The sequence below is a fragment of the Panthera tigris genome, chromosome A2, assembly GCF_018350195.1.
Source record: "Panthera tigris isolate Pti1 chromosome A2, P.tigris_Pti1_mat1.1, whole genome shotgun sequence".
NCBI classification, from domain to species: domain Eukaryota; kingdom Metazoa; phylum Chordata; class Mammalia; order Carnivora; family Felidae; genus Panthera; species Panthera tigris.
The window spans coordinates 73,176,788-73,201,321 of NC_056661.1; the positions used below are offsets into that span (position 1 = coordinate 73,176,788).

General features: G+C 36.7%; 1 protein-coding gene across 7 annotated transcripts in view; it reads right to left on the reverse strand.

The window, feature by feature from the left end:
* The window catches only part of SUGCT (succinyl-CoA:glutarate-CoA transferase), a 746,174-nt gene that overhangs the window by 628,805 nt on the left and 92,835 nt on the right, over window positions 1-24,534 (reverse strand). For 5 of the 7 annotated variants that reach the window (XM_042963780.1, XM_042963760.1, XM_042963775.1 and 2 more), the window contains exons 7-8: window positions 17,193-17,252; window positions 16,893-16,984 (exon numbers count right to left, since the gene is read on the reverse strand). In XM_042963780.1, the coding sequence (XP_042819714.1) occupies window positions 16,893-16,984; window positions 17,193-17,252 (152 nt within the window). The remainder of the gene's footprint in view (window positions 1-16,892; window positions 16,985-17,192; window positions 17,253-24,534) is intronic. The other 2 variants (XM_042963790.1, XM_042963765.1) reach the window with 1 other exon arrangement.

Below are 24,534 nucleotides of genomic sequence, written 5' to 3' on the forward strand. Positions count from 1 at the left end.
GAGATTTTAGAAGTGGAGTGAGTGTTGGCCTAAGTTGTGGAACCAAACACTAGATGTGGGGATGGACAGCAAGAAGACTAGGACCCCATCCCTAGCCTGAAGTTTGCAGAAGGTGCAGTAGCCAAGCACGAGCATCCTCCAATTGAGAGGAATTTGAAAAAGGTAAATAAAACCCATACATGATACAAATAATATTACAAAACACCCCAATGTATAATCCCTTTCTATATTGGTAAATGTCCTTTTTGTCCTACAACATTTAAATAAACTGTTTATATTTACTTTAGTCTTTCCTCCTGGTCTTAAAAAAAGGATTTTTTTTTCACATTTCTTTGGGATGTTTCCAACTTGTTGACATTTCTCTGGCATTTTCGGTGTTTACAAATCAACTCAGTATTACATTTCCAGGAGTACCAGTGCTATATATAGATAAACTATAATAATCTTCTTCCTCTGCAATGTGAAACAAGAGTGGATACAGCTCAAAATGATATTGACAATATCAAAGGGGTCAACATAAACAAGTAATTTGGTTGAAGAAAATGCTAAATAAACATAACTTATTCAAATTCTGGTTGTATATACTGGACAGTTTAGAAACATGATAATAATGACCAGCCTCTATAATAAGAACTGCTGACCATTAGGAATCCTCACTCTTGGGCACCTGGGTGGCTCAGTTGGTTAAGCATCCGACTTGGGTTCAGGTCATGGTCTCACAGTTTGTGGGTCTGAGCCCCACATCAGGCTCCATGCTCAGAGCCTGGAGCCTGCTTCACATTCTGTGTCTCCCTCTCTCTCTCTGCTCCTCCCCCACTCACACTCTCTGTCCCTCTCTCTCTCTCAAAAATAAATGTTAAAAAAAAAAAATCTTCACTCCCAAACAAACTAGGTGCTGAGACTTCCTCACCACCAAAAGGGTAATACACATGCATCCTCATTCCTCAGTCTATGTAATCCCAACATATAATTTTTTAGATGAGAAAATCTCCGACTGATGATCAAAAGAAAACATCAGGGGAAAACTAGATTGCAAATAAGAGAAAATATGCAAACCTACAGATTATAAGCAGACAATTCAGCCTGTTTTTTTTTTTAACTCTTTCATAGAATGAAGAAAAAATAAAATCACATCTTTAAGCCTCCTGCTATTGTTCTTTTCTATTGCAATTTATGGATGAGTTCAAACTGAAGGACGTCTCTATTACTATTCTCTTTCGAAGTTTAAAGCAAGTATTTGCTTTTTATCCTATGAAAAGTAAAGAATCATTAAATATAAATGTGTTAAATTTTTTAAAGGAGTTTTCTTTTTTTTTAATTTTTTTTCAATGTTTATTTATTTTTGAGAGACAGAGAGACAGAGCATGAGCACAGGAGGGTCAGAGAGATAGGGAGACAACAGAATCCGAAGCAGGCTCCAGGCTCCAAGCTATCAGCACAGAGCCCGATGCAGGGCTTGAACTCACAAACTGTGAGATCATGATCTGAGCCCAAGTCGGAAGTCGGACACTTAACCAACCGAGCAAACCAGGCACCCCAGGAATTTTCTAGAAAAAAAGAACAGTACATTTTTAAAGGTATTTAAGTTACAGGGGAAAAAAACAACAACCAGTAACCGAGAATAATTTGACATCTTAAACTATAGAAGATTGTATGGCTTTTTATAGTATAAAGAAATTTTTAGCAAGCATTGGCTATTTCAGAATAAGACATAATCCTTCTAAAATGAAATGCTTTCCACCCCAGTCTGTGATATTTTGTCAGAGCAGCTTGAAAGGACTCAGAACCTAGAGAACTAGCTGATCATTGTACATTTTGTAAACAAATAAAAAGAATCAGGCATTAAAAAAAATAAAATAGAATGCTTTCTCTAAAAGAAAAAACTTAAATAAAGGAGGCCTTTTCTCCCCAAAGAAATATAGTTCATTTCTTGAAAAACTGGGATTGTGTGTTTGTGTATGCATGCATGTGTATAAAATCTTTTTTTAATACTTTTTAAACTTTATTTACTTGAGAGAAACCGAGACAGCATGAGCAGGAGAGGGGCTGAGAGAGAGGGAGAGAGCGAGACAATCCCAAGCAAGGGGCTCAAACTCATGAAACCATGACCTGAGCTGAAACCAAGAGTCTGATGTGTAATCGACTGAGCCACCCAGGATCCCTGTGAAATATCTTATTAGAGATCTGTTTTAGAGGAATTTGAGGATTTTTGCATTCCTTCATTAATTTCACAGCTGACTCTTTCTTTGTGTTCACTTCCATTTAGGGGTCAAATATGAAGAAAACAAAGCAAAACTACACTGTAATATACACTCTATGGAACAGCAGCTAAAACACCAAGTAAGCTTCAAAAAGAAATATCAGTAGTGTTAATGTCAGTCAGTAGGATCAGGTTCATAAATCCAATTCTATACAAACTAAACTAAATTGAATAGTCAATAAATCAACCAACAAATCGGTTGTACACAAGGGGAAAAAAACATAATTATTTCTTTTCTCTAAATTTATTTGCAGTTTCACTGAACTGACCTACGATCTAGTTGTTTTAACACATATAAATGTACATCTGCATTCAGTCAACCAATGTTTGAGTGCCTGTTATGTTCCAGGCATTGTCATAGATTCTGGCAGTAACAACAAGTTCGTGACCTCACAGAGCTTACATTTTAAAGGTGAAAATGGACAGTAAACAATAAACGGGCAAGAATAAGGGCACCTGGGTGACTCAATCAGTTACGCATCTGACTCTTGATTTAGGCTCAGGTCATGATCTCACAGTTTGTGGGTTCCAGCCCTGCGTCCGGCTCCATGCCTGCTTGGGATTCTTGCTCTCCCTCTCTCTCTGCCCCTACCCCATATGCTCTCTCTAAAAATAAATTTAAAAAACTTTTAAAAAAAAGAACGAAATATAATTCCACATACGACGATAAGTGCTGTGAAGAAAAAATAAGGAGGGTAAGGAGTTGGGGAGTGACTCGAAATAATGTGGGATGGGTGGACAAACTAAAAGTAATGTTGCCCTTTCAGGACTGACCTCTATTACTAGGACACTAATTCAAGTATTCCATTTATTCAGCACATACTCTTATTCAGGCACTACAGTGGGTAGAATCTTCACAACAATTATGAAAAACAGGTATGTGACTGCCATTTTATAGATGAGGAAATGGAAATTCATAGTAGCTTGTGTAAAGTTACTGAGATAATAAATAGCAGAGCCTAGATTCAAACTCTGTGTAACACCAAAGTCCATGCTCTTTCTTCTAGATCACACAACTGCTCTGATAAAGATCAAAATGGCCTCATTGTTTCCAAACTACAATTCCTTACCATAGTTATAATATTCATTAGCTTTACAAAGGTTTAATAAATCAAATCCTTCGTATACACTACATTTCCAAGAGGTGTTAGGAAATAAGAGGAATGATATGTTATTAACCCTTAAAATTCAGTACTTTCAGAATTATCATTTATAATGTCTGTGGTAATTGTATTTGGAAATTCTTAGCAACATTTTCTGTGTCTCACAAAACATCTTCCATGATCTGGACACTATCCCAAAATATTTATTATAATAAAACCATATTTACCAACATATGGTATATCCTTAGGACTTTTTTATCTTGGAATCTTATGTGACCTACAGAATTGTAACTTTAATAACCAAATAAAAATGTTATTACACATTGTTTTATTTGGGAAAATACAAGTCCAATTGGAAAATTACTGTTTTCGGCTGGTGAACAGACACATTAAAGCACAATTCTACCACCCCGTTTATACTTTCCCCATCATCTTCTTTGTGTGGATTTTAGGTTTTTGTTTGTTTTTCCTACATCATTGGTCCTATTATGAACCAAAGAAGTATAACTCTGCAACGATGGAATGATAACTCTGAAAGGCACAGACCATGAAAAGAACAAAAAATTGAGGAGCACCCATGTGGTACAGCTCCTCACTTCCCCTCCCTTGCCCAGACAATACTAAGGAAAGATAGGTTTAGTTGACCAAATACTGAGAATCCAGATCAAAACTCTCTAATAGGAAAGAAGCACAATGAAAGGGTTAAAAAAAAAAAAAAAAAAAAAAAAAAAGAACTCTCAGAAAAGTTAACACAAGTACCCTTAAAGGAGGGGCGCCTGGATAGCTCAATCTGTTAAGCATCTGACTCTTGATTTTGGCTCAGGTCATGATCTCATGGTTCCTGAGATCAAGCCCCGTGTCTGGCTCCATGCTTCAGCGCAGGGCCTGCTTGGGATTCTCTCTTTCCCTCTCGCTCTCTCTGCCCCTCCCCCATGCTCCCCCCACTCTCACAAAATAAATAACTAAATTTAAAAAAAAAATGCCCTTAAAGAAGAAAGTCTAAGGTCCAGAACCAAGGCAAGAAATGCCACCAGGATTTGCCTTGTCCATTCTTGGGAGTTCCACACACCATTGGCTGGCTGAAGCAGGTGTAGCACAGGGCACTTGTTGGGGTCTAGAAAGAGGGCAACCCTAAGCCCCAGGAAAGACTACACTCAGTCCTGCAAGGCTTGGCCTCCTACCACCCCCCACTCCACCTCTTCTACCTCACCCCACTCCTATTCCTATACCTCAAGCAACTCCAACTTGGAGAAATGATTGTTGCAGTCCAGAACTTCAGTGCTATAGAACTTGACTAGAGCTGGTATTAGAGACAGAGTAAGTGACTAAAAGTAGTACTTAAGTATAAATACTAACTAAACTTTGACTAAGTCAAAGTACTAATCAGCAACAATTGGGAAGTGATGAAAGGGAGATAGAGGGAAGAAATGTAACAATGCTAATAATTTCTCATAGCACGAAATCAACACACAATGTTTAAAAATGAACATGAGGTTAGTTAACGAAGCATGAAATGACTCCAACATTACTTGATGGGTTTTCATAATCTCTTGTCTCAACCTTGAAAGGATCTGTTATGAACAATTACTTTTGTAAAGAAGGAACACTTAGCTAAATTCAAGCAATGCCTTCTATTTCACTTAATTCATTGTTTCTTTGTTAAATTCAACTAAATTTAATACTTATTGGCTTTAAATCAACAAGAATATTATAATTAAGATACATTATGATCTTGTTCTTATGAAATTATTTCCATTTATCATGCCATCTGAATATGTCCACTTGTAAAGCATAAACAGATGTCTGGAATGATGCTCACCAAGTATTACTACTAGTAACTTCTGAGTGGTGAAATCTAGGATAATTTGTTTTCTAATCCATTGTTTTCTGCATTGCTTAACTTCTTTTTATAACTTTTCAATTCTAGTTAGTTAACATACAGTGTTATATTAGTTTCAGGTGTATAATAGAGTGATTCAACATTTCCATACAACACCCAGTGCTCATCACAACAAGGGCACTCCTTGATCCCCATCACCTATTTAATCCGTCCCACCTACCCATCTCTTTTCTGGTGACCATCAGTTTATTCTCTATAGTTAAGAGTCTGTTTCTTGGATTGCCTCCTTCCCTCTTTTTCTTTTCCCCTTTGCTCAGTCATTTTGTTTCTTAAACATCACATGTGAGTGAAATCATATGGTATTTGTCTTTCTCTGACTGCCTTCTTTCAGTTAGCATAATACCCTCTAGCTTCATCTATGTTGTTGCAAATGGCAAGATTTCATTCCCTTTTATGGGTAATATTCCACTGTATATATAGACCACATCTTCTTTACCCATTCATCCATCTAAGGACACTTGGGCTGTTTCCATAGTTTGGCTATGGTAGATAATGCTGCTATAAACATTGGAGTGCATGTATCCTTTTGAATTAGTAATTTTGTATTCTTTGGGTAAATACCTAGTGGTGCAATTGCTGGATCATAAGGTGGTTCTATTTTTAAATTCTTGAGGAACCTCCATACTGTTTTCCAGAGTGGTTGCACCTCTTTGCAACCCCACCAATGATGCAAGAGAATTCCTTTTCTTCCACATCCTCGACAACACTTGTTTCTTACATTTTTTATTTTAACCATTCTGAGAGGTATGAGGTAATGTCTCATAGCAGTTTTGATTTGCCTTTCCCTGATGAGCAGTGATGTTGAGCATTTTTTTGTATGTCTGTTGGCCATCTGGATGTCTTCTTTGGAAAAATGTTTATTCATGTTTTCTGCCCATTTCTCAATTGGGTTATTTGTTTTTTTGGTGATTCAGTTTAATAAGTTCTTTGTAGATTTGAGATGCTAACCCTTCATCAGATACGTCATTTACAAAAATCTTCTCTCATTCCCTAGTTTGCCTTTTAGTTTTGTTGATTATTTCCCTCACTGTGCAGAAGCTTTTTTTTGATTTAGTTCCAATAGTTTATTTTTTATCTTGCTTCCCTTGCCTCATGAGACATGTCTAGAATGAAGACGCTACAGCCGATGTCAACAGAGGTTACTGCCCGTTATTCAATATAGTACTGGAAGTCCTAGCCACAACAACTGGACAACACAAAGAAATAAAAGGCATCCAGATCAGCAAGGACAAACTACAACTTCCACTATTTGCAGGATGACACGATACTATACATAGAAAACCCAAAAGACTCCACCAGCAAAACTGCTATAACTGATAAATGAATTCAGTAAAGTTGCAGGATACAAAATCAATGTACAGATACCTGTTGCATTTCTATGCACCAATAATGAAGTGGCACAAAGAGAAGTTAAGGAATCAATCCCATTTACAACTGCACAAAAAACAATAAAATACCTATGAGTAAACCAAACCAAAGAGGTGAAAGACCTGTACTCTGAAATCTATAAAACACTGATGAAAAAAATCGAAGACAACACAGAAAAATGGAACAACATTCCATGCTCGTGGATCAGAATAACAAACATTGTCAAAATGTCTATACTTACCCAAAGCAATATACACATTTAATTCAACCCCTATCAAAATACCAACAGCATTTTTCACAGAACTAGAACAATCCTAAAATCTGAATGGAACCACACAAGTCCCCAAATAGGCAAAGCAACCTTGAAAAAGAAAAACAAAGCTGGAAGCATCACAATTGCAGACTTCAAGTTATATTACAAAGCTGTAGTGATCAAAACAGTATGGTACTGCACAAAACAGACACATAGATCAATGTAACAGAACAGAAAACCCAGAGATGAACCCACCACAATTATATGGTCAATTAATCTTCGACAAAGCAGGAAAGAAAATCTAATGGAAAAAAGACAGTCTCTTCAAAAAATGGTGATGGGAAAACTGGACAGCAACATGCGAAAGAATGAAACTGGACCACTTTTTATACCATACACACACACACACACACACACACACACACACACACACACACACAAACTCAAAATGTATTAAAGCCCTAAATGTGAGGCCTGAAATCATAAAAATCCTGGAAGAGAGCACTGGCTACAGTAACCTCCATTGACATGGCCTGTAGCAACTTCAGCAAACTCAACACCCAAAAAACAAATAACCCAGTTAAGAATGGACATTTTTCAGGGGCGCCTGAGTGGCTCAGTCAGTTGGGTGTCATACTTCAGCTCAGGTCATGATCTCACAGTTTGTGGGTTTGAGCCCTGTGTCGGGTTCTGTGCTGCCAGCTCAGAGCCTAAAGCCTGCTTTGGATTCTGTGTCTCCCTCTCTCTCTGTCCCTTCCCCTGCTTCACACACACACACACTCTCTCTCTATCAAAAATAAATAAACATTAAAGAAAAAAAGAAATGGACAATTTCCAAAGAAGACATCCAGATGGCAACAGACATACAAAAAAATGCTCAACATCACTGCTCATCAGGGAAAGGCAAATCAAAACTGCTATGGGACATTACCTCATACCTCTCAGAATGGTTAAAATAAAAAATGTAAGAAACAACAAGTGTTGTCGAGGATGTGGAGGAAAAGGGATTCTCTTGCATCATTGGTGGGGTTGCAAACAGGGGCAACCACTCTGGAAAACAGTATGGAGGTTCCTCAAGAATTTAAAAATAGAACCACCCTATGATCCAGCAATTGCACCACTAGGTATTTACCCAAAGAATACAAAATTACTAATTCAAAAGGATACATGCACTCCAATGTTTATAGCAGCATTATCTACAGTAGCCAAACCATGGTAACAGCCCAAGTGCCCATCGACAGATAGATGAGTAAAGATGTGGTGTATATATACAATGGAATATTACTCAGCCATAAAAGGGAATGAAATCTTGCCATTTGCATTGGCATGGAAGAAGCTAGAAAGTATTATGCTAAGTTGAAAGAAGGCAGTCAGAGAAAGACAAATACCATATGATTTCACTCATATGTGGAATTTAAGAAACAAAACAAATGAGCAAAGGGAAACAATAAAAGAGAGAGAGGCAATCCAAGAAACAGACTCTTAAGTATAGAGAACAAACTGATGGCTACCAGAAGAGACGTGGGTGGGAGACAGATTAAATAGGTGACGCGGATTAAGGATGGTGCTTGTGATGAGCAGCAGGTGCTATATGGAAGTGTTGAATCACGAGCCTGTATACCTGAAACTAATATTACACTGCATGTTAGCTAATTGGAATTTAAATAAAAACTTAAAGAAAAAAAATTGTCACATCTATCCCAGCCTTCCGCAACCACCACCCTAATTGGTCAGCAGCTACCAACATCAAGGCAAAACCCTCCACCTGCCATAAGATTATAACTCACTGAAAGTTCAACTGATCGTTAGCAATTTTTGGCAATAAAGGGTTTTTAAGTTAAGGAAGTGCATTTTTTAAGATATAATGCTATCGCACACTTAATAGACTACAGTGCAAACATAAATTTTATATTCACTGGGAAGCCAAAAAGTTCATTTGACTTGCTTTATTGCAATATTGGCCTTATTGTGGTGCTCTGGAACCAAACTCACAGTATCTCTGAGATATGCCTGTACATAAATATTTCAAATTTCAATTAGGTCCTTATTCTCAGACATTACTGACAGGAGTTATCAATTGGTTGAATCTCATGGAATATCAATAGCTATCAAAAGTACAAATGAAAAAATCTTTTGACACAGCATTTTTCTTCTAGGGACTTTTTAATATGTATATAATTACACATGTGAAAAATAACAGATGCAAGAATATTCCCTGTAGGGGCACCGAGTGGCTCAGTCAGTTAAGCGTCCAACTCAATTTGGCTTGGGTCATGATTTCATGGTTCATAGATTAAGACTCACATCTGTCAGTGCAGAGCCTACTTGGGATTCTCTCTCACCCTCTCTCTCTCTGTCCCTCCTCTGCTAGAGCACACTCTCTCCCAAAATAAATAAATAAACATTTTTTTAAAAAAGAATATTCCCTGCAGTCTTATGGAAATAGAAAAGTAATCAAAAGGAATGAAATGCCCATCAAGAAGAGGCTGCTTAAATAAATTATGGCATATCCGTAGATGTGGACACAATAAAAGGTAGTGTACTGATACAGAATAAGCTCCAAAATATATAAAGTGAAATAAAATACAATACAATACATTTAGTTTATGTAACCCAAATTTTGAAAATTTAAATTCTAAAGCTTCTAGAAAAAAAAATAGAAGAAAATCTTCCTGACTTAAGGCAAGTAAAGATTTCTTAAACAAGACATAAAGGACAGTAACAAATAAATGGAAAACATTAATTTGACTTAAAATTAAAAACTTCTCATCAAAAAACATTATGATACTAAAAAGGCAAGCCCATAGACGGGGAGAAAATATCAGCAATACATTTATCTGACAGACACTTGTATCCAGAATACAAAAAGAAATCCTATGAATCAATGAGAAAAAAAAAATAACGCTCCAAAAAAAAAAAAAAAAACAGAAAAGATTCTAACATATAGTTCAAAAGATATCCAAATGACCACTAGCAATATGAAAAAATTGTATATCATTACTCATCAGGGAAATGCAAATTCACATCACAATGAGGTACTACAGCATACCCACCAACATGACTATAACTAAAGAGACTAGCAATGGCAAGAGTTGGTGAAGATAATTAAAACTTCCACTCATTGCTGGAAGAGTATAAACTGGTACCATTCTAGAAAACTGGTAGTCTACTAAAGCTAAATGTATCTCTAACCTATGATCCATCAGTCCCACACCTAGGTATATATCCAAGATATAAAGGAGTGTGAATGTCCAAAAAAAGACATTCAAAAGAATGTTCATGGGAGTTTTATTCATAACAGGCAAAACCTGGAAACAGCTCAGATGTTCATTAATAAAACAGTAGATAAATTGTGATATATTCAACCAATGAAATACTATATAGCAGTAAAAACATATCAGTAATGCACACAATTGAATGAACCTCAAAACATTATGTTGAGCAAAAGAAGCCAGACATTAAGGTACTCCTTTACAATATGATTCTATTGATAGATGTTTAAGAAATAAAATAGTCCATAGAAGTGAAAACAGTGGTTAGGAGAAGGTGGTATTACAATATTGTATTATTGTAATATTACAATATATTTGTAAATCATTAAGCCATACCCTCAAGGGGTGCCTGGGTGGCTCATTCGGTTAAGCATGCGACTTTGGCTCAGGTCATGATCTCACAGTTCGTGAGTTGGAGTTCCACATCAGGCTCTCTGCTGTCAGCATGGAGTCTGCTTTGGATCTTCTGTCCCCCTTACTCTCTGCCCCTCCCCTGCTGGCTCTCTCTCTCTCTCTCTCTCTCTCTCTCTCTCAAAAATAAACATTAAAAAAAATAAACCATACCCTTAAGATTTTTCACGAGTATAATTATACCCCAGCTTTTATGGGATTTTAAAACATCAAGAAAATATAGTACCAACTGTGTTTCTTCAAAGCTAAGGGAAGACTATTTTGCTTATTTTTTTATTAAAATTTTTTAATGTTTATTTATTTTTGAGAGAGAGAGAGACAGCATGAGCGGGGAAGGGGCAGAGAGAGATGGAGACACAGAATCTGAAGCAGGCTGCAGGCTCTGAGCTGTCAGCACAGAGCCCAATGCGGGGCTCAAACCCACGAACTGGGAGACGTGAGCCGAAGTCAGATGTTCAACTGACTGAAGCACCCAGGTGCCCCTATTTTACTTATTTTTGAACAGAGTTTCTCTGAAAGGATGCAAGAGAAAAGTGGTAGCACTGATTGTTTCTGAGGAGGACAAGACAGTCGGATTTACATTGAGGAAAGGAGATTTACACTGTAGACTCTTAAATTTAGGGTGACAAAGACAAGCCTGGTTTACACCCCAATGTTATTATGTAAAAACCCTCTTCCACTCTTAAAAGAGTCCTGGTTATAGTTAAATTATATGGTCAACATATTCACATGTCTTGTAGATTTAGTATATGAATGTATTACATCTTCAAAATAAAATACAAACTAAATGTAATACAGTACCTTTGGACAGCACCGTAAGAGCATTTTCTCTTTATGCCATTATTTGTGCTTCCTTGGCTTTCACTTAATTTTTTTTTAATGTTTACTTTTGAGACAGAGACAGAACATGAGCAGGGGAAGGGCAGAGAAAGAGGGAGACACAGAATCTGAAGCAGGATCCAGGCTCCGAGCTGTCAGCACAGAGCCTGATGCAGGGCTTGAACCCACGAACCATGAGATCATGACCTGAGCCAAAGTTGGCCGCTTAACCGACTGAGCCACCCAGGTGCCCCAAGTGCTTCCTTTGGTTTTAAAAGGAAAGATAAATATCTAAGAGGCATTGCTTGTGAACCTCATTTTATCAATCCTGCACACTTGAGACAAACTAATCTGAAGTACAGCTTTCATCACATCATACCCCTTCAAAAACCTCCATAACTCCACCATGAGCAAACAACATCCCAACTTCTTCGCTTGAACTTAGACTTTGCAAAGTAGCACCTTCACCACTTTTCTCCCACTCTTCTGAAACCTTAACTCAGCTCTTCCATACCTAGCCCATATACTTGCCCTACATAAGCCTGATTCTATCCTGCTTCTCTGTCTTTATCCACTCTGATCTCCACTACGAATGTCTCCATCCATCTGAATGCTATCCACTTTTCCAGGTGGCCTTCAACTCAAATCTTGCCACTTTCTTCAAGTCCTGCTCTGAACCACACTTATATTTTACTTCAAGTTACAGTAAATTCTCTACAACAGATTCCAAGTGAGCCATAAATTGGCTTTTGAAGAATTTATTAGTTACATTTAAAAAAAGAAAACATTTTTAGAGTATCTATTGTTCTGGGCACTAAGACATCAGGTTGAATAAGAGGCTGTCCCCACCCTGGAAGATCTCACAGAAACAGCTGACAACTGCTCCCATACCAACTTTTCCTCACATGTCTGCCATTCTCAGCTGCCTGCAAAGCACTTAATGCGCAATCAACATTCCACATACAGACACACACACCCACACACATACACATTTCCTAACCCAGGCCTCTAGGATCATAAAACTCAAAGGCTTTCAAAAGTTGCTTCTCCGGAAGAAAAAGTTAGAGATCCTCTATCTTACAGTTCTCTATATTGTCTGCTACAGAGCATTCCACTTAATTTTATGCATTTTCTATTCTTTTCTAATTTTTCCGTAAGTATATGTTGAATCTAGTCAATCATATTGTTACTTATAGAGTAAGATACTAAACTTATGATATCTAATACAATACTATACACATATGGTAAATACATCATTGTTCATTGACCGATCAAAATAATCCATCTTGATGTTTACGTGTACTATAAATTATAGGTGAATTATTACTCAGAATACATGTTACATATTTATCAGTCATCTACTTTTCAAAATCTCATACTTATTGGTTTTGTTCCCAACCCTTCTCCATATTCCCTATGCATGAAGAAAAAAAAAAAAAGAAGATAGATGGATAGATAGATACCTGTTTTGAGTAATGACTAGTTAGCATACAGCCATGAACATGAAAAAGATAATATGATTTTGTTTGAAGCACAAGATTATAATTTAATCATAATATATAGACCTTAGTAAGTCATTGGCTTCTGTCAGAGGCTATCAAAGAATATCTGCTGCCTACTTTCAGTGCAAAGGGGTTTTTAATAACAATACCTCACATAATGTTTCCAGGTGTTTCTCAAACCATCTCCATCAGAAACATTTGGGGTCATCATTAAATATGCATTAATGATAAGCCCACAAATCAGTATCTCTAAGAGTGGAGATGAGAAAACTACAGATATACCAAGCACTTGCTGACTATTTTATATACTATCCCACATTACACACAATTTTGTGCTTTTATGTTTTATAAGAGATATTTTATTTGCTTAATCTAATACTTTAAGAGAAAATATGTGAGTATCACTTCGAGGTGCACTTCACTGAAACACAGAGAAGCTAGGTGATATGTTCAAGGTCACACAGCACAGTGCCAGGTATTCATTTATTCATTCATTCAACTGTTCTAGGCAGAGATACAGCAGTGACCAAGCAAAGACCATGGTCTTATGAGGTTTATTATTCTCTTGGGCACATTTTAGGCAGCCAGTAAACATTACACAAGAGAAATTAGATACAGTCAGGCCTCCAGACTCTTAATCAAATGCTTTCTCCCTACAACGCATGATTGATTCACTAACTGTAACATATCATATCATGTAGCCTGTGTAGGCAAAATGCAAATACAATAAAAATCAAAATTCATTCTTCAGGCAGTATGGAGAGTGGATATAGTGTCAGGGTGTAAGGAGTAAAGGAAATCTGGGTTAAAAGCCTGGCTTTTGTGCTTCATATACCATGACAGCACTCTGGACAAGTTATCTAACCCTTTAAGCTTTTGTTACAGAATTTATCAATGCCTACCTAGAAGGATTGATGTGAGGATCAAAACCTGTAACAGCGTATGTAAAGCATCAAGCATGGGTCCAGGAGAGTGCAGGCATTTGTTAGCTTTTCCTCTACAATCAAATATGAATCTTATCTGACAACACCACAGCATGCCTAACCTAAAAGGCCAGATTTGAGATCTAGTGGAAGTCAACTGTAACTGGTTTGCTTAAATTTCATCATAGAGACTGCTTTCACAAATTTTATCCTACATTATATACTTAGGTGATACCCCGTTGGGATAAAAAGCGCAATATTATCCTGTTATTTAAAAAAAACATGCAGGGCGCCTGGGTGGCTCAGTCAGTTGAGTGCCCAACTTTGGCTCAGGTCATGATCTCAGGCTTGTGAGTTTGAGCCCTGCATCGGGCTCTGGGCTGACAGCCCGGAGCCTGGAGCCTGCAGCCTGCTTCAGATTCTGTATCTCGCTATCTCTGCCCCTTTCCCAGTTCACACTCTGTCTCTCTCTCTCTCTCTCTCAAAAATAATTAAACATTTTTTAAAAAAACATGCATTTTGAGGTTTTATTATCATGATGCTAGTCTATACATTAGGAACATCACTTCATTTTCTAGGAAGAATTATATCGGATCATCACTTAAAAAGTGTGTATATATAATAATGTATCTTCTATTTTTATCAAACTGTTAAGTAATATAATAAGACCCTAAAGACTAAGTTCAGCTACCATGTCCTACCTCCCCAACCTAATTTCCCCCCTTCTTTGTCAGCTCACAACAATCCAATGACACTGGCATTCTTTTGGCTCCTCAAACGTACCAGACTCTCCAGCATTTAGACACCAGCGTTGGTCACCAGGCTGATGCCTAACTGGGTCGCACCTTATACATCTGGTCCTCAGAGAAGCCTTCCCTGACCAACCATTCCAACAGTGTTAGGCTGCACAGTGTAGGGTGATGTGGTGAAGCCTTAGGACAATGATACATGATAGAGAAGCCTGGGTTCCATTCAGTCATCTGACAAGGTAGATAAAAGTTCACGAGCAATATGATATAACTGGCAATAATGCATCTGCATTGGCTAGTTGAAGATATCAGCCAGAGCTTTCGGAAGTGTTCCTTCCTCTGCCAAGAGGTATAAAATATTGCTGACAACAGGGAGTACTATTAAAGGGAACTCCCAATGTGGCCTAATTCTCTCCACTTCTGCTTTTATTCTTTGCTGTCAAAACACATTTTGCAGAGAACTTTGGAAGTACACTATTATAATGGTCTGAGGCACACTGTTGTATATGTTAATAGTATATAGAGCCCTTTTTCAGAGTTCTTTTTATTTGTCTTTAATGTTTACTTTCTGCTAATGTTTGTTTTCTCCACTTAAGGACTGTGCCCCCCCTGCCCCCCGCCGTTGCCTGCTTTATCACCAGTGCCTGCCAGTTCCCAGCATAGAGAGGGAACATGTGCAATAACCATTCACTGGATCGATTAATTAAGATAAAAAGATGTGTCCGTGTGAAAGAAAGAAATACAGTATATGGAAGTTAAGTTTACCTAATACATGTAAAGTACATAAAGTAATTCTGGGCGCTTAGTAAGCACTCAATGAATGTTGTGTTTATCTGCTTAGCTAGAACAAAAATCTCCCAAGTAGGATAACAGAAGACAGAACAGCTGTTAGTGACTGACAAATACTAAGGTTGAGCACATGCTGGGTGGTTACCCCTGTCAGAGTATATATCACAGTGCACTAAAGGAACCAGAGTAATGCTTCACAACAACTGTTTTTAAGTTATTTCATTTTAACATGTGCATATACAAATTTAAAAGTCCAAGATCCAGGGCGCCTAGATGACTCAGTCAGTTAAGCGTCTGACTCTTGGTTTCAGCTCAGGTCACGATCTCAAAGTTCATAGAATCAGGCCCTATGTTGGGCTCTGCGCGGAGCATGGACCTTGTTTGGGATTCTCTCCCTCCCTCCCTCTCTCTCTCTCTCTCTGCCCCGCCCCCACTCTCTGTCTGTCTCTCTCTCTCTCTCTCAAAATAAATAAATAAACATTAAAAAAAAAAAGAAAGTCCAAGATCTTTTCACATATTCGTGGTTGAGTTCAGTACTCTTAAAACAAAACCACCCACAATAATAAAGTCTTGTACACATAAGCACTTCTATGGGATAGAGCAAAGAGATACATCCATCCTCCATTCTCCTGGCGGATGGAAAGAAAACTGGTGCCCTTAAATATTTTAAGAAAAGGCTATACACATTCTTCTTAGACTTGTGAAAATGAAACAGGCAATAAAAGCAACAAATACTTGTATCTCAAGACACTGAAATCCCAACAGCTGCTTTAAAATTAATAAAAAGAAGGAAAGGCAGATAAGAGAAGACTCAAGGTCACTCTGCCTCTGTTTAACCCAAAACTGCAGGAATATTTCCTAAAGAATTCACTGACTAAAGTGATTCAGGGAAGGAACACCTAACTGGGAAAAGGTTTCAGACCTACCAATCCAATCTGTTTTGGAAATGGATGTCTTTAACTATTTTTATTTATTAGACTTTCACACTTTTTTTTAGCTTCCACGCCATTCTTACCGTTTTCTCACAGAGTCCATTTTCTAAGAGTCTTCAAGTGAACCAAACACATTTTAGTCATCTCTACATTTTTTAGGAAATTCCCAACCTATTATTAATAAAGAGGGTTTGCTATAAAATCAAATAATTCTCCCACTGTCAGAACCTAATGTATATAACAAATCAGACACAACTCCACCTGAGGCTTTAAGCAACAAATTTTTAAATACATAACCACTTATTAATACTCCAGAAGGAAAAAGAGACCTTCCGCTCTGTACATATGCCAAATGAAGGTATGGTCTAGTCAGCCATTCTACTTGACAGAAGGACTATTCCTAAGTTACATCCGGGTGCCTATACCAAGCTTGAACAATGTAATACACGCAGAAAATGTGTTCATCGCTTATCTGTTGCTTCTTGCTTTTTAAAAAGACTGTTATAAAATTAACTCAAATTTAGGCTTATAGGTTAATGAAGAGGAAAATCCCTTTGGAAGAAACAGGGAGTAAATTTATGAATATTCTAAAGCTAAAGAATGACACCTACCTCAGGCCCTGTGATGTGCATCAGACCAGAAACAGCAGAGGCAACAGCATCATAACCAGCTCGCTGAGACAGTGGACCTGTCTGACCGTACCCTAAGACAAGAATAGACATAGTCGGTAACAAGCCGGGGGAGCAATGGTACAATAGTGTGTTAAAAACTCTTTGTATCCAGAAATCTTGCAGCAATTTATTACTATTACAAGGCATATAATAGTATCCCTTGAAAGGAAGCAACAAAAATTATTTATGATCTTATACCCCAAAAGGGTGCAAACTGGAAACTCGAGGTCTGAATCCCACCTGCATGAATGTTCTGTCTGGCCTGAAGAGTGTCCTGGAATGTTTTTATTGAGTTTCCAGCTGTTTAAAAAGCAGGAGATAACACATAAAATACAAATCTCTGGCTTTTCTTGAAAAATCAGAAAATAAGTTCAAAACTAGGTCCATGCAACAATCAATTAGAGTAAGTAACAGCTCTTCCCTTTACAGAGGGAAATAAAATTCTCCAATTTGCCTTTCCTCCACCAGTCTTACTCCTTTATGCCTAAGCCTAATTCAATCCCAGACTCCAATCATATATGTTATTCTTGTTCTGTACAAACCAATAATACAAAGTAAAATAAAACAATAAACCAATGTCCCTCTGGAATCTGTTTACATATTTTCTCAGGTATGTAAAAATATATACACAAATGATGATTAAAAACTTTGAACATAAATAATATGATTGCATGACCTAACAGTGTGTTCTAAGATTACAAACAGAAGGTGAAGTTATTATTTTTTTTTTCCTCCAGCAAAAATCAAGAGAACACAAGAAATAGTTTCTCCTGCTCTCCTAGGTTCCTAAGCCCTGGCACTTATTGTTGAATAATAAAGAGTATTTCAGGTGCTACATGAATCTGTCTCCAAATACCATGTTATCAACCAAAGAGTGAACACATGAAAAGCCTTCCAGATCCGTAAGCTATTAGCTGAAATCTCCTGTATACCTTACTTTAGAAACCCAGAAAGGGGTGCCTCAGGGCCTTTGCTTGCCTCTCCAGTTACCTGGGACATTCTCTCTCCATTTCATTCCATATATCCATACACATCACTCCCTCACATCCTCCAAATCTGCACTCAAATGTCTCCTTACCAGAGAGACCTTCCCCAAAGAACTTTTATGAAAGAGCACTCTCCCTTCTCACTCTTAATCCGCCTTATCTGACTATATTTGTCTTCATAGCACTCATCCCAAGATATATAACATAGCTATATGTTTACTAATTTAGTCTGGTCTCCTCCCTATGAAAATGTGTGCTCCAGAATTTTTTTTCCATCTGATTCACTGCTGGGTGCACAGCATCCAGAATAGTATTCAATAACATTTATTGAATAAATGAATACTTGTTACATAAAATACATTAAAAGAAATAATCTATAACAACTAAATTAATAAAGAAACTAAAGAACTTTTTGTTTTGTTTTGTTTTTGACCAAAATTGCAATCTAGGAGGTGCCTGAATTTTCCTCCTCCCACAGACACACCAAATGCACAGCTCCACGTGGACTAATTCCCTCTGAGAGAAATCCAGAATTAGTTGTTTGACTACTACATGGTGTAATGGAGAAAATACCCACATCTGAATGGGAAGGAAAGGCTGAGTCACACTCCTGCCATAAACCCCACTCCTGGCACAGCACCATCCAATCAAGAAGAAACTCCCAGCTCCAACTTCTCCTTCAGGAGTAAAAGGTTTGGGCCACATATCAGGTGTCCCAACTTTTAAGGCTCCCACCTGAGGGAAAGGCCCCCAAAGCACCTCACTCTGAGATCCAGCAGGACTAAAGCAGAACTAAAGCAAACAAAAACGAGTCAATGACAGGTGCATAAACACTAACCACAGGCTATCTTCCCAGGGATCGGCACAGAGGGAGCAGGCAAAAACGTCCATCTCCCAGCTTTTCCCTACAAATGGTCTCACTGCATAATTTATAAGCTACCACCTGAGGATTTGGACTGTAATTAACATATATCTAGGTGCTGACTGCAATTCTACCTGGAATTCAAAAGAGCTAGTGGTTCATACTCCAATAATAACACCAGGTCACCAGCATCTCTCTGGAAAGAGCTTCTACACATGTCTGGACCAAGGCTTTTGTAACTATTGCCCAAGGGATGGGCCCCAGATCATCTGACTCTGACAGCCAGTGTGGGTTTACATTCACAAGTCCCACAGTGCTATACCTGCTATAAAGAAGCAGTTTTTAAACAGGCAAACTTTGGGGCGCCTGGGTGGCTCAGTCAGTTAAGCATCCGACTTCAGCTCAGGTCACAATCTCACGGTCTGGTCCGTGAGTTCAAGCCCCGCGTCGGGCTCTGGGCTGATGGCTCAGAGCCTGGAGCCTGCTTCCGATTCTGTGTCTCCCTCTCTCTCTGCCCCTCCCCCGTTCATGCTCTGTCTTTGTCTCAAAAATAAATAAACGTTAAAAAAATTTTTTTAATAAATAAATAAATAAACAGGCAAACTCCATGGCTATACATCAGGCTCAGCACAGAAAGAGAGCACAAAAACACCTATCTCCCAGTTTCTCCACAGAAGGAGTTTGAATGCATACTTTCTCAGGTGTTGTCTGAGGACCAGCTTCTAATAAACCTACATGTACGTGTTAACTGCTATCATCCCCTTTGGGGACACTGATGGATCTTGGCACACACTCAACCAGCAAAAGACATGAAGAACAAACACAATGGCTTGGGCAATCATAAAGATTTGAGAGGAAACTTGGAGCTCAGGCCAGGGTGATTAATGAGGTTTGTCTCCTATACAAAACTGGTCTCAAGACTGAGAGAGGTGGCTGTTTTAGATAATATATAGAAACCAACACAGAGAATCAAGGAAAATGAAGAAACAGGAATATGTTCCAAACAAAAGAACACGGTAAATCTCCAGAAACTGACCTGAAGGAAATGGAAATTATTTTTCTGACAGAGAGTTTGAAATAACAATCATAAAGGCAAGATCAGAAGAGCAATGCATGGTCAAAGTGAGAACTTCACAGGAAAGTAATGCATGACCAAAGTGAAAATTTGGACAAAGAGAGAGAAAACATTTAAAAGTACCACAGAAATCATAGAGCTGAAGAATACAATAACTAAAGTGAAAAATTTGGTAGACGCATTCAACCACAGACTAGATCAGCTGGAAGAAAAGATCAGAGAATTAGAAGACAGGCAGTGGAATACATCCAATCAGAGGAACAAAAAGGAAAATGAGTGAAAATAGCTTATGGGCTTATGGGACATCATCAAAAAGACCAATATACATATTATAGAGGTCCCAAAAGAAGAAAAGAGGCAGAGGAAGAGGCAAAAGTTTACTTAAAGATATAGTGCCTAAAAACTTCCTTTATCTGAAAGAAAAAACATGATATCCAGATCCAGGCAGCCCAAAAATACCTAAAAAGATGAATCTAAAGAGACTCACACTCAGACACATTATATTAAATTGTCAAAACTTACTGCCAAAGGGAGAACCTTAAAACCATCAAGAGAAAAGCAACTTGTTGCATATAAGAGAACTGTCATAAGACTAACAGTAGATTTTACAAAAACTATGCAGGCCAGAAGGGAGTAAAATGAGATATTCAAAGTGTTGAAATAAAAAAATTGCCAGCCAAGGACACTCTATTCAATAAAGCTGCCTTTCAGAATTGAAGGAGTAATAAAGAATTTCCCAGATGAACAAAAGCTGGAGGAATTTATCCCCACTAGACCAGCCTTGCAAGGTATGAAAACAAAAGAGTGCTAACTGGTTACATTAAATTTATCAAAGTATGACACTTTGGTAAATATATAGCTAAATTCAGAAAACTCTAATGTTGTAATGGTGGTGGGTAAGTCACTTATATAACTGTAATATAAAAGTTAAAAAACAAAAGTATTAAGAACTCCCATAACTACAGTAATTTCTTTTTTTTTTAGGTTGTAGGTTTTTATTTTATTGTATATATAATTTATTGTCAGACTGGTTTCCATACAACACCCAGTGCTCATCCCAATAGGTGCCCTCCTCAATGCCCATCACCCACTTTTCCCTCTCCCCCACTGCCCATCAACCCTCAGTTTGTTCTCAGTATTTAAGAGTCTATTATGGTTTGCCTCCTTCTCTCTCTGTAACTTTTTTTCCCCCTGCCCCTCCCCCCTCGTCTTCTATTAAGTTTCTCAGGATAAGAGTGAAAACATATGGTATCTGTCTTTCTCTGCCTGACTTATAGTAATTTCTAAATAGATACATAATATAAAAAAAATATAAACTGTGACATCAAAACATTAAAATGTCAGGAAAGAATGTAAAAATGTTTGTATACATCTAAATTAGGTTGTTATCAACTTATAATAGACTCCTATAATTATAAGATGTTTTATGTAAGCCTCATGGTAACAGAAAGCAAAAACCTATAACAGCTACACAAAAAAGAAAGAAATCTAAGCATACCACCACAGAAAATCATCAAATCATAAAAGAAGAAAACAAAAGAGAAAGGAAGAAACACAGCAATTACAAAACAACCAGACAACAATTAACAAAATGACACAGTTAAGTCCTTACCTATCAATAATTACTTTAATACAAATGCACTAAGTTCTCTAATCAAAAGACATAGAGTAGCTAAATAGATTAAAAAAAAAAAAAAAGACCCAACTATATGCTGCCTACTAAAGACTTCCTTAAACTTTAAGCACACAGATTGAAAATGAAAAGATAGAAAAAATATTCTATGCAAATGAAACCAAAAGAAAGCAAGGGTAGCTATAGTTATATCAAGTAAAATAGACTTTAAGCCAAAGACTCTAATAAGAGATAAACAAGGGTATTGTGTAATGATTAAAAAAAAAAAGTCAATCCAACGGGAGGATATAACACTTGTAAATATTTATGTACATGCTCCTAAACAACCAATGGGTCAAAGAAGAAATCAAAAGATAAATAAACATCTTGAGACAAATAAAAATGCAAATACAACTTAACAAAACTTGTAATATATAATATATAAGCAGTTCTAAGAGGGAAGTTTACAGTGATAAATGCCTACATTGAGAAAAAGGAAAGATCTCAGATAAACAACCTAATTTCACACCTCAAGGACTAGGAAAAGAAGAACAAACTAAGCCCAAAATTAGCAGACAGAAGGAAATAACCAAAATCGGAACAGATAGAGACTAAAAAGATAACAGAAAAGATCAATGAAACTAACATCTTTTTTTTTTAAATATAAACAAAATAGACAATCTTTAGTTAGAATAACCAAGGGAAAAAAAGAGACAGAACTGAAATAAATAAAATCAGAAATGAAAGAGAAGTTACAAGTGATGCCACAGAAATACAAAGGACACAAGAGACTATTATTAACAATTATACAACAACAAATTGGACAACCTATATATTGGACAACTGCCAAAATCTAAAAGAGGAGGGCTTCAAAACTCATTTTACAAGGCCAGTATTATCCTGACACCAAAACCAACAAGGACACTAAAGAAAAGAAAATTACAGGCTAATAACCCTGATCAACATAGATGTAAAAATCTCAACAAAAATTAGCAAACTGAATCCAACAGAACATTTTAAATACACCATGATCAAGTGGAATTTATTCCAGGAATGCAAGGATGGTTCAACATCCACAAATCAGTCAATGTGATACATCACATCAACAAAATGAAGGATAAAAATCATATGATCATGTCAATAGATACAGATAAAGCACCTGACAAAATTCAACATCCATTTATCATAAAAGCTCTCAACAAATTGAGTATACAGGGAATGTACCACAACCTAATAAAGGACATATATGACAAAACCAGAGTTAACACCATACTAAATGGTGAAAAGTTATCAGCTTTCCCTCTAAAATCAGGAACAAGACAATAGTACCCAATCTCACCACTTCTATTCAACATAGTATTTGTGGACCTAGCCAGAGTAATTAAGCAAATTAATTGAAGAAAAAAAAAGTGCATCCAAAGCAGAAAGGAAAAATAAAATTGTCTGTGAATGATATGATCTTACATATAGAAAACCCTTAAGACTCCACCAAAAACTATGAAAATAAACAAATTTAATAAAATTTCAGGATACAAACTCAATATACAAAAATCTGTTGCATTTCTATACACTAACAACAAATTATATGAAAGAGAAATTAAGAAAACAACCCTATTTACAACAGTATCAAAACAATAAAACATTTGTAATATATTAACCAAAAAGATAAAAGATCTGTATGCTGAAAATTATAGACATTAATGAAAGAAACTGAAGAAGACACATTAAATGGAAAGATTCCCCAAGCTCTTGGACTGGAAGAATTAACATTGTTAAAATGTCAGTGTTACCCGAAGCCACCTACAGATTCAACACAATCTGTATCAAAATCCCAATGGCACTTTTTATGAAATTAGAAAAATAATACTATAATTTATATGAAACCAGAAAAGACCCTAAATAGCCAAAGCTATTGTGAGCAATAAGAACAAAGCTGGAAACACCACATTTCTTGATTTCAAAATATATTAAAAGCTACAGTAATCAAAACAGTACATGGTACTGGCATAAAAACAGACAAAGAGACCAATGGAACTGAATACAGAGCCCCCCAAAAACCACAAATATATGGTCAACTAATCTTTGACAAGAGTACCAAGAACACACAATGGTAACTGACATTCTGTTCAATAAATGGTGCTGGGGGGAAAAAAAAAAAAAAAAAAAAAAAAAAATATATATATATATATATATATAAATATATATATGTGTGTATATATATATATATATATCTCCACATGCAAAAGAATGAAATGTATCCCTATATTACACTATACACAAAAATCAACTCAAAATGGTTTAAATACTTAACTGTAATATCTGAAATCATAAAAGTTCTAGAAGAAAACATAAGGAGAAATCTTCTTCACATTGCCCTTGGCAATAATTTTTTGGATATGACACTGAAAACATAGGCTAAAATAGACAAATGGAATTACATTAAACTAAAAAGCTTCTGCAAAGCACAGGGAACAATCAGAAATGAAAAGTCTATCTACAGAATGGGAGAAAGTATTTGCAAACCATGTAACCTGATAAGGTGTTAATATCCAAAATTTATATGGAACTCATACAACCAAATAGAAAAAAAAAACAAATAATCTGATTTAAAAATGAACAAAGGACCTGAATAAACATTTTTCCAAAGAAGACATAACAAGAGACCAATAGGTACATGAAAGATGCTCAACTTCATTAATCATCAGGGAAATGCAAATCAAACCCACATGAGATATCACCACACACTTTTAGGATGGCTATTATCAAGAGATGACAAATGTTGGCAAGGTTCTAGTAAAAAAAAAGGAACCCCTGAGCACTATTGGTAGGAATGTAAGTTGGTATAGCTATTATGGAAAACATTATGAAAATTCCTCAGAAAAATAAATTAATAATAGAACTCCATATGATACCACGTCTGGGTATATATCCAAAGGACATGAAATCAGTATCTCAAGAAGGTATGTGGACTCTCATATTCAGTGCGGCATTATTCACAATAGCAAAGATATGGAAACACATTATGCATTTTGAATACATACAATTTT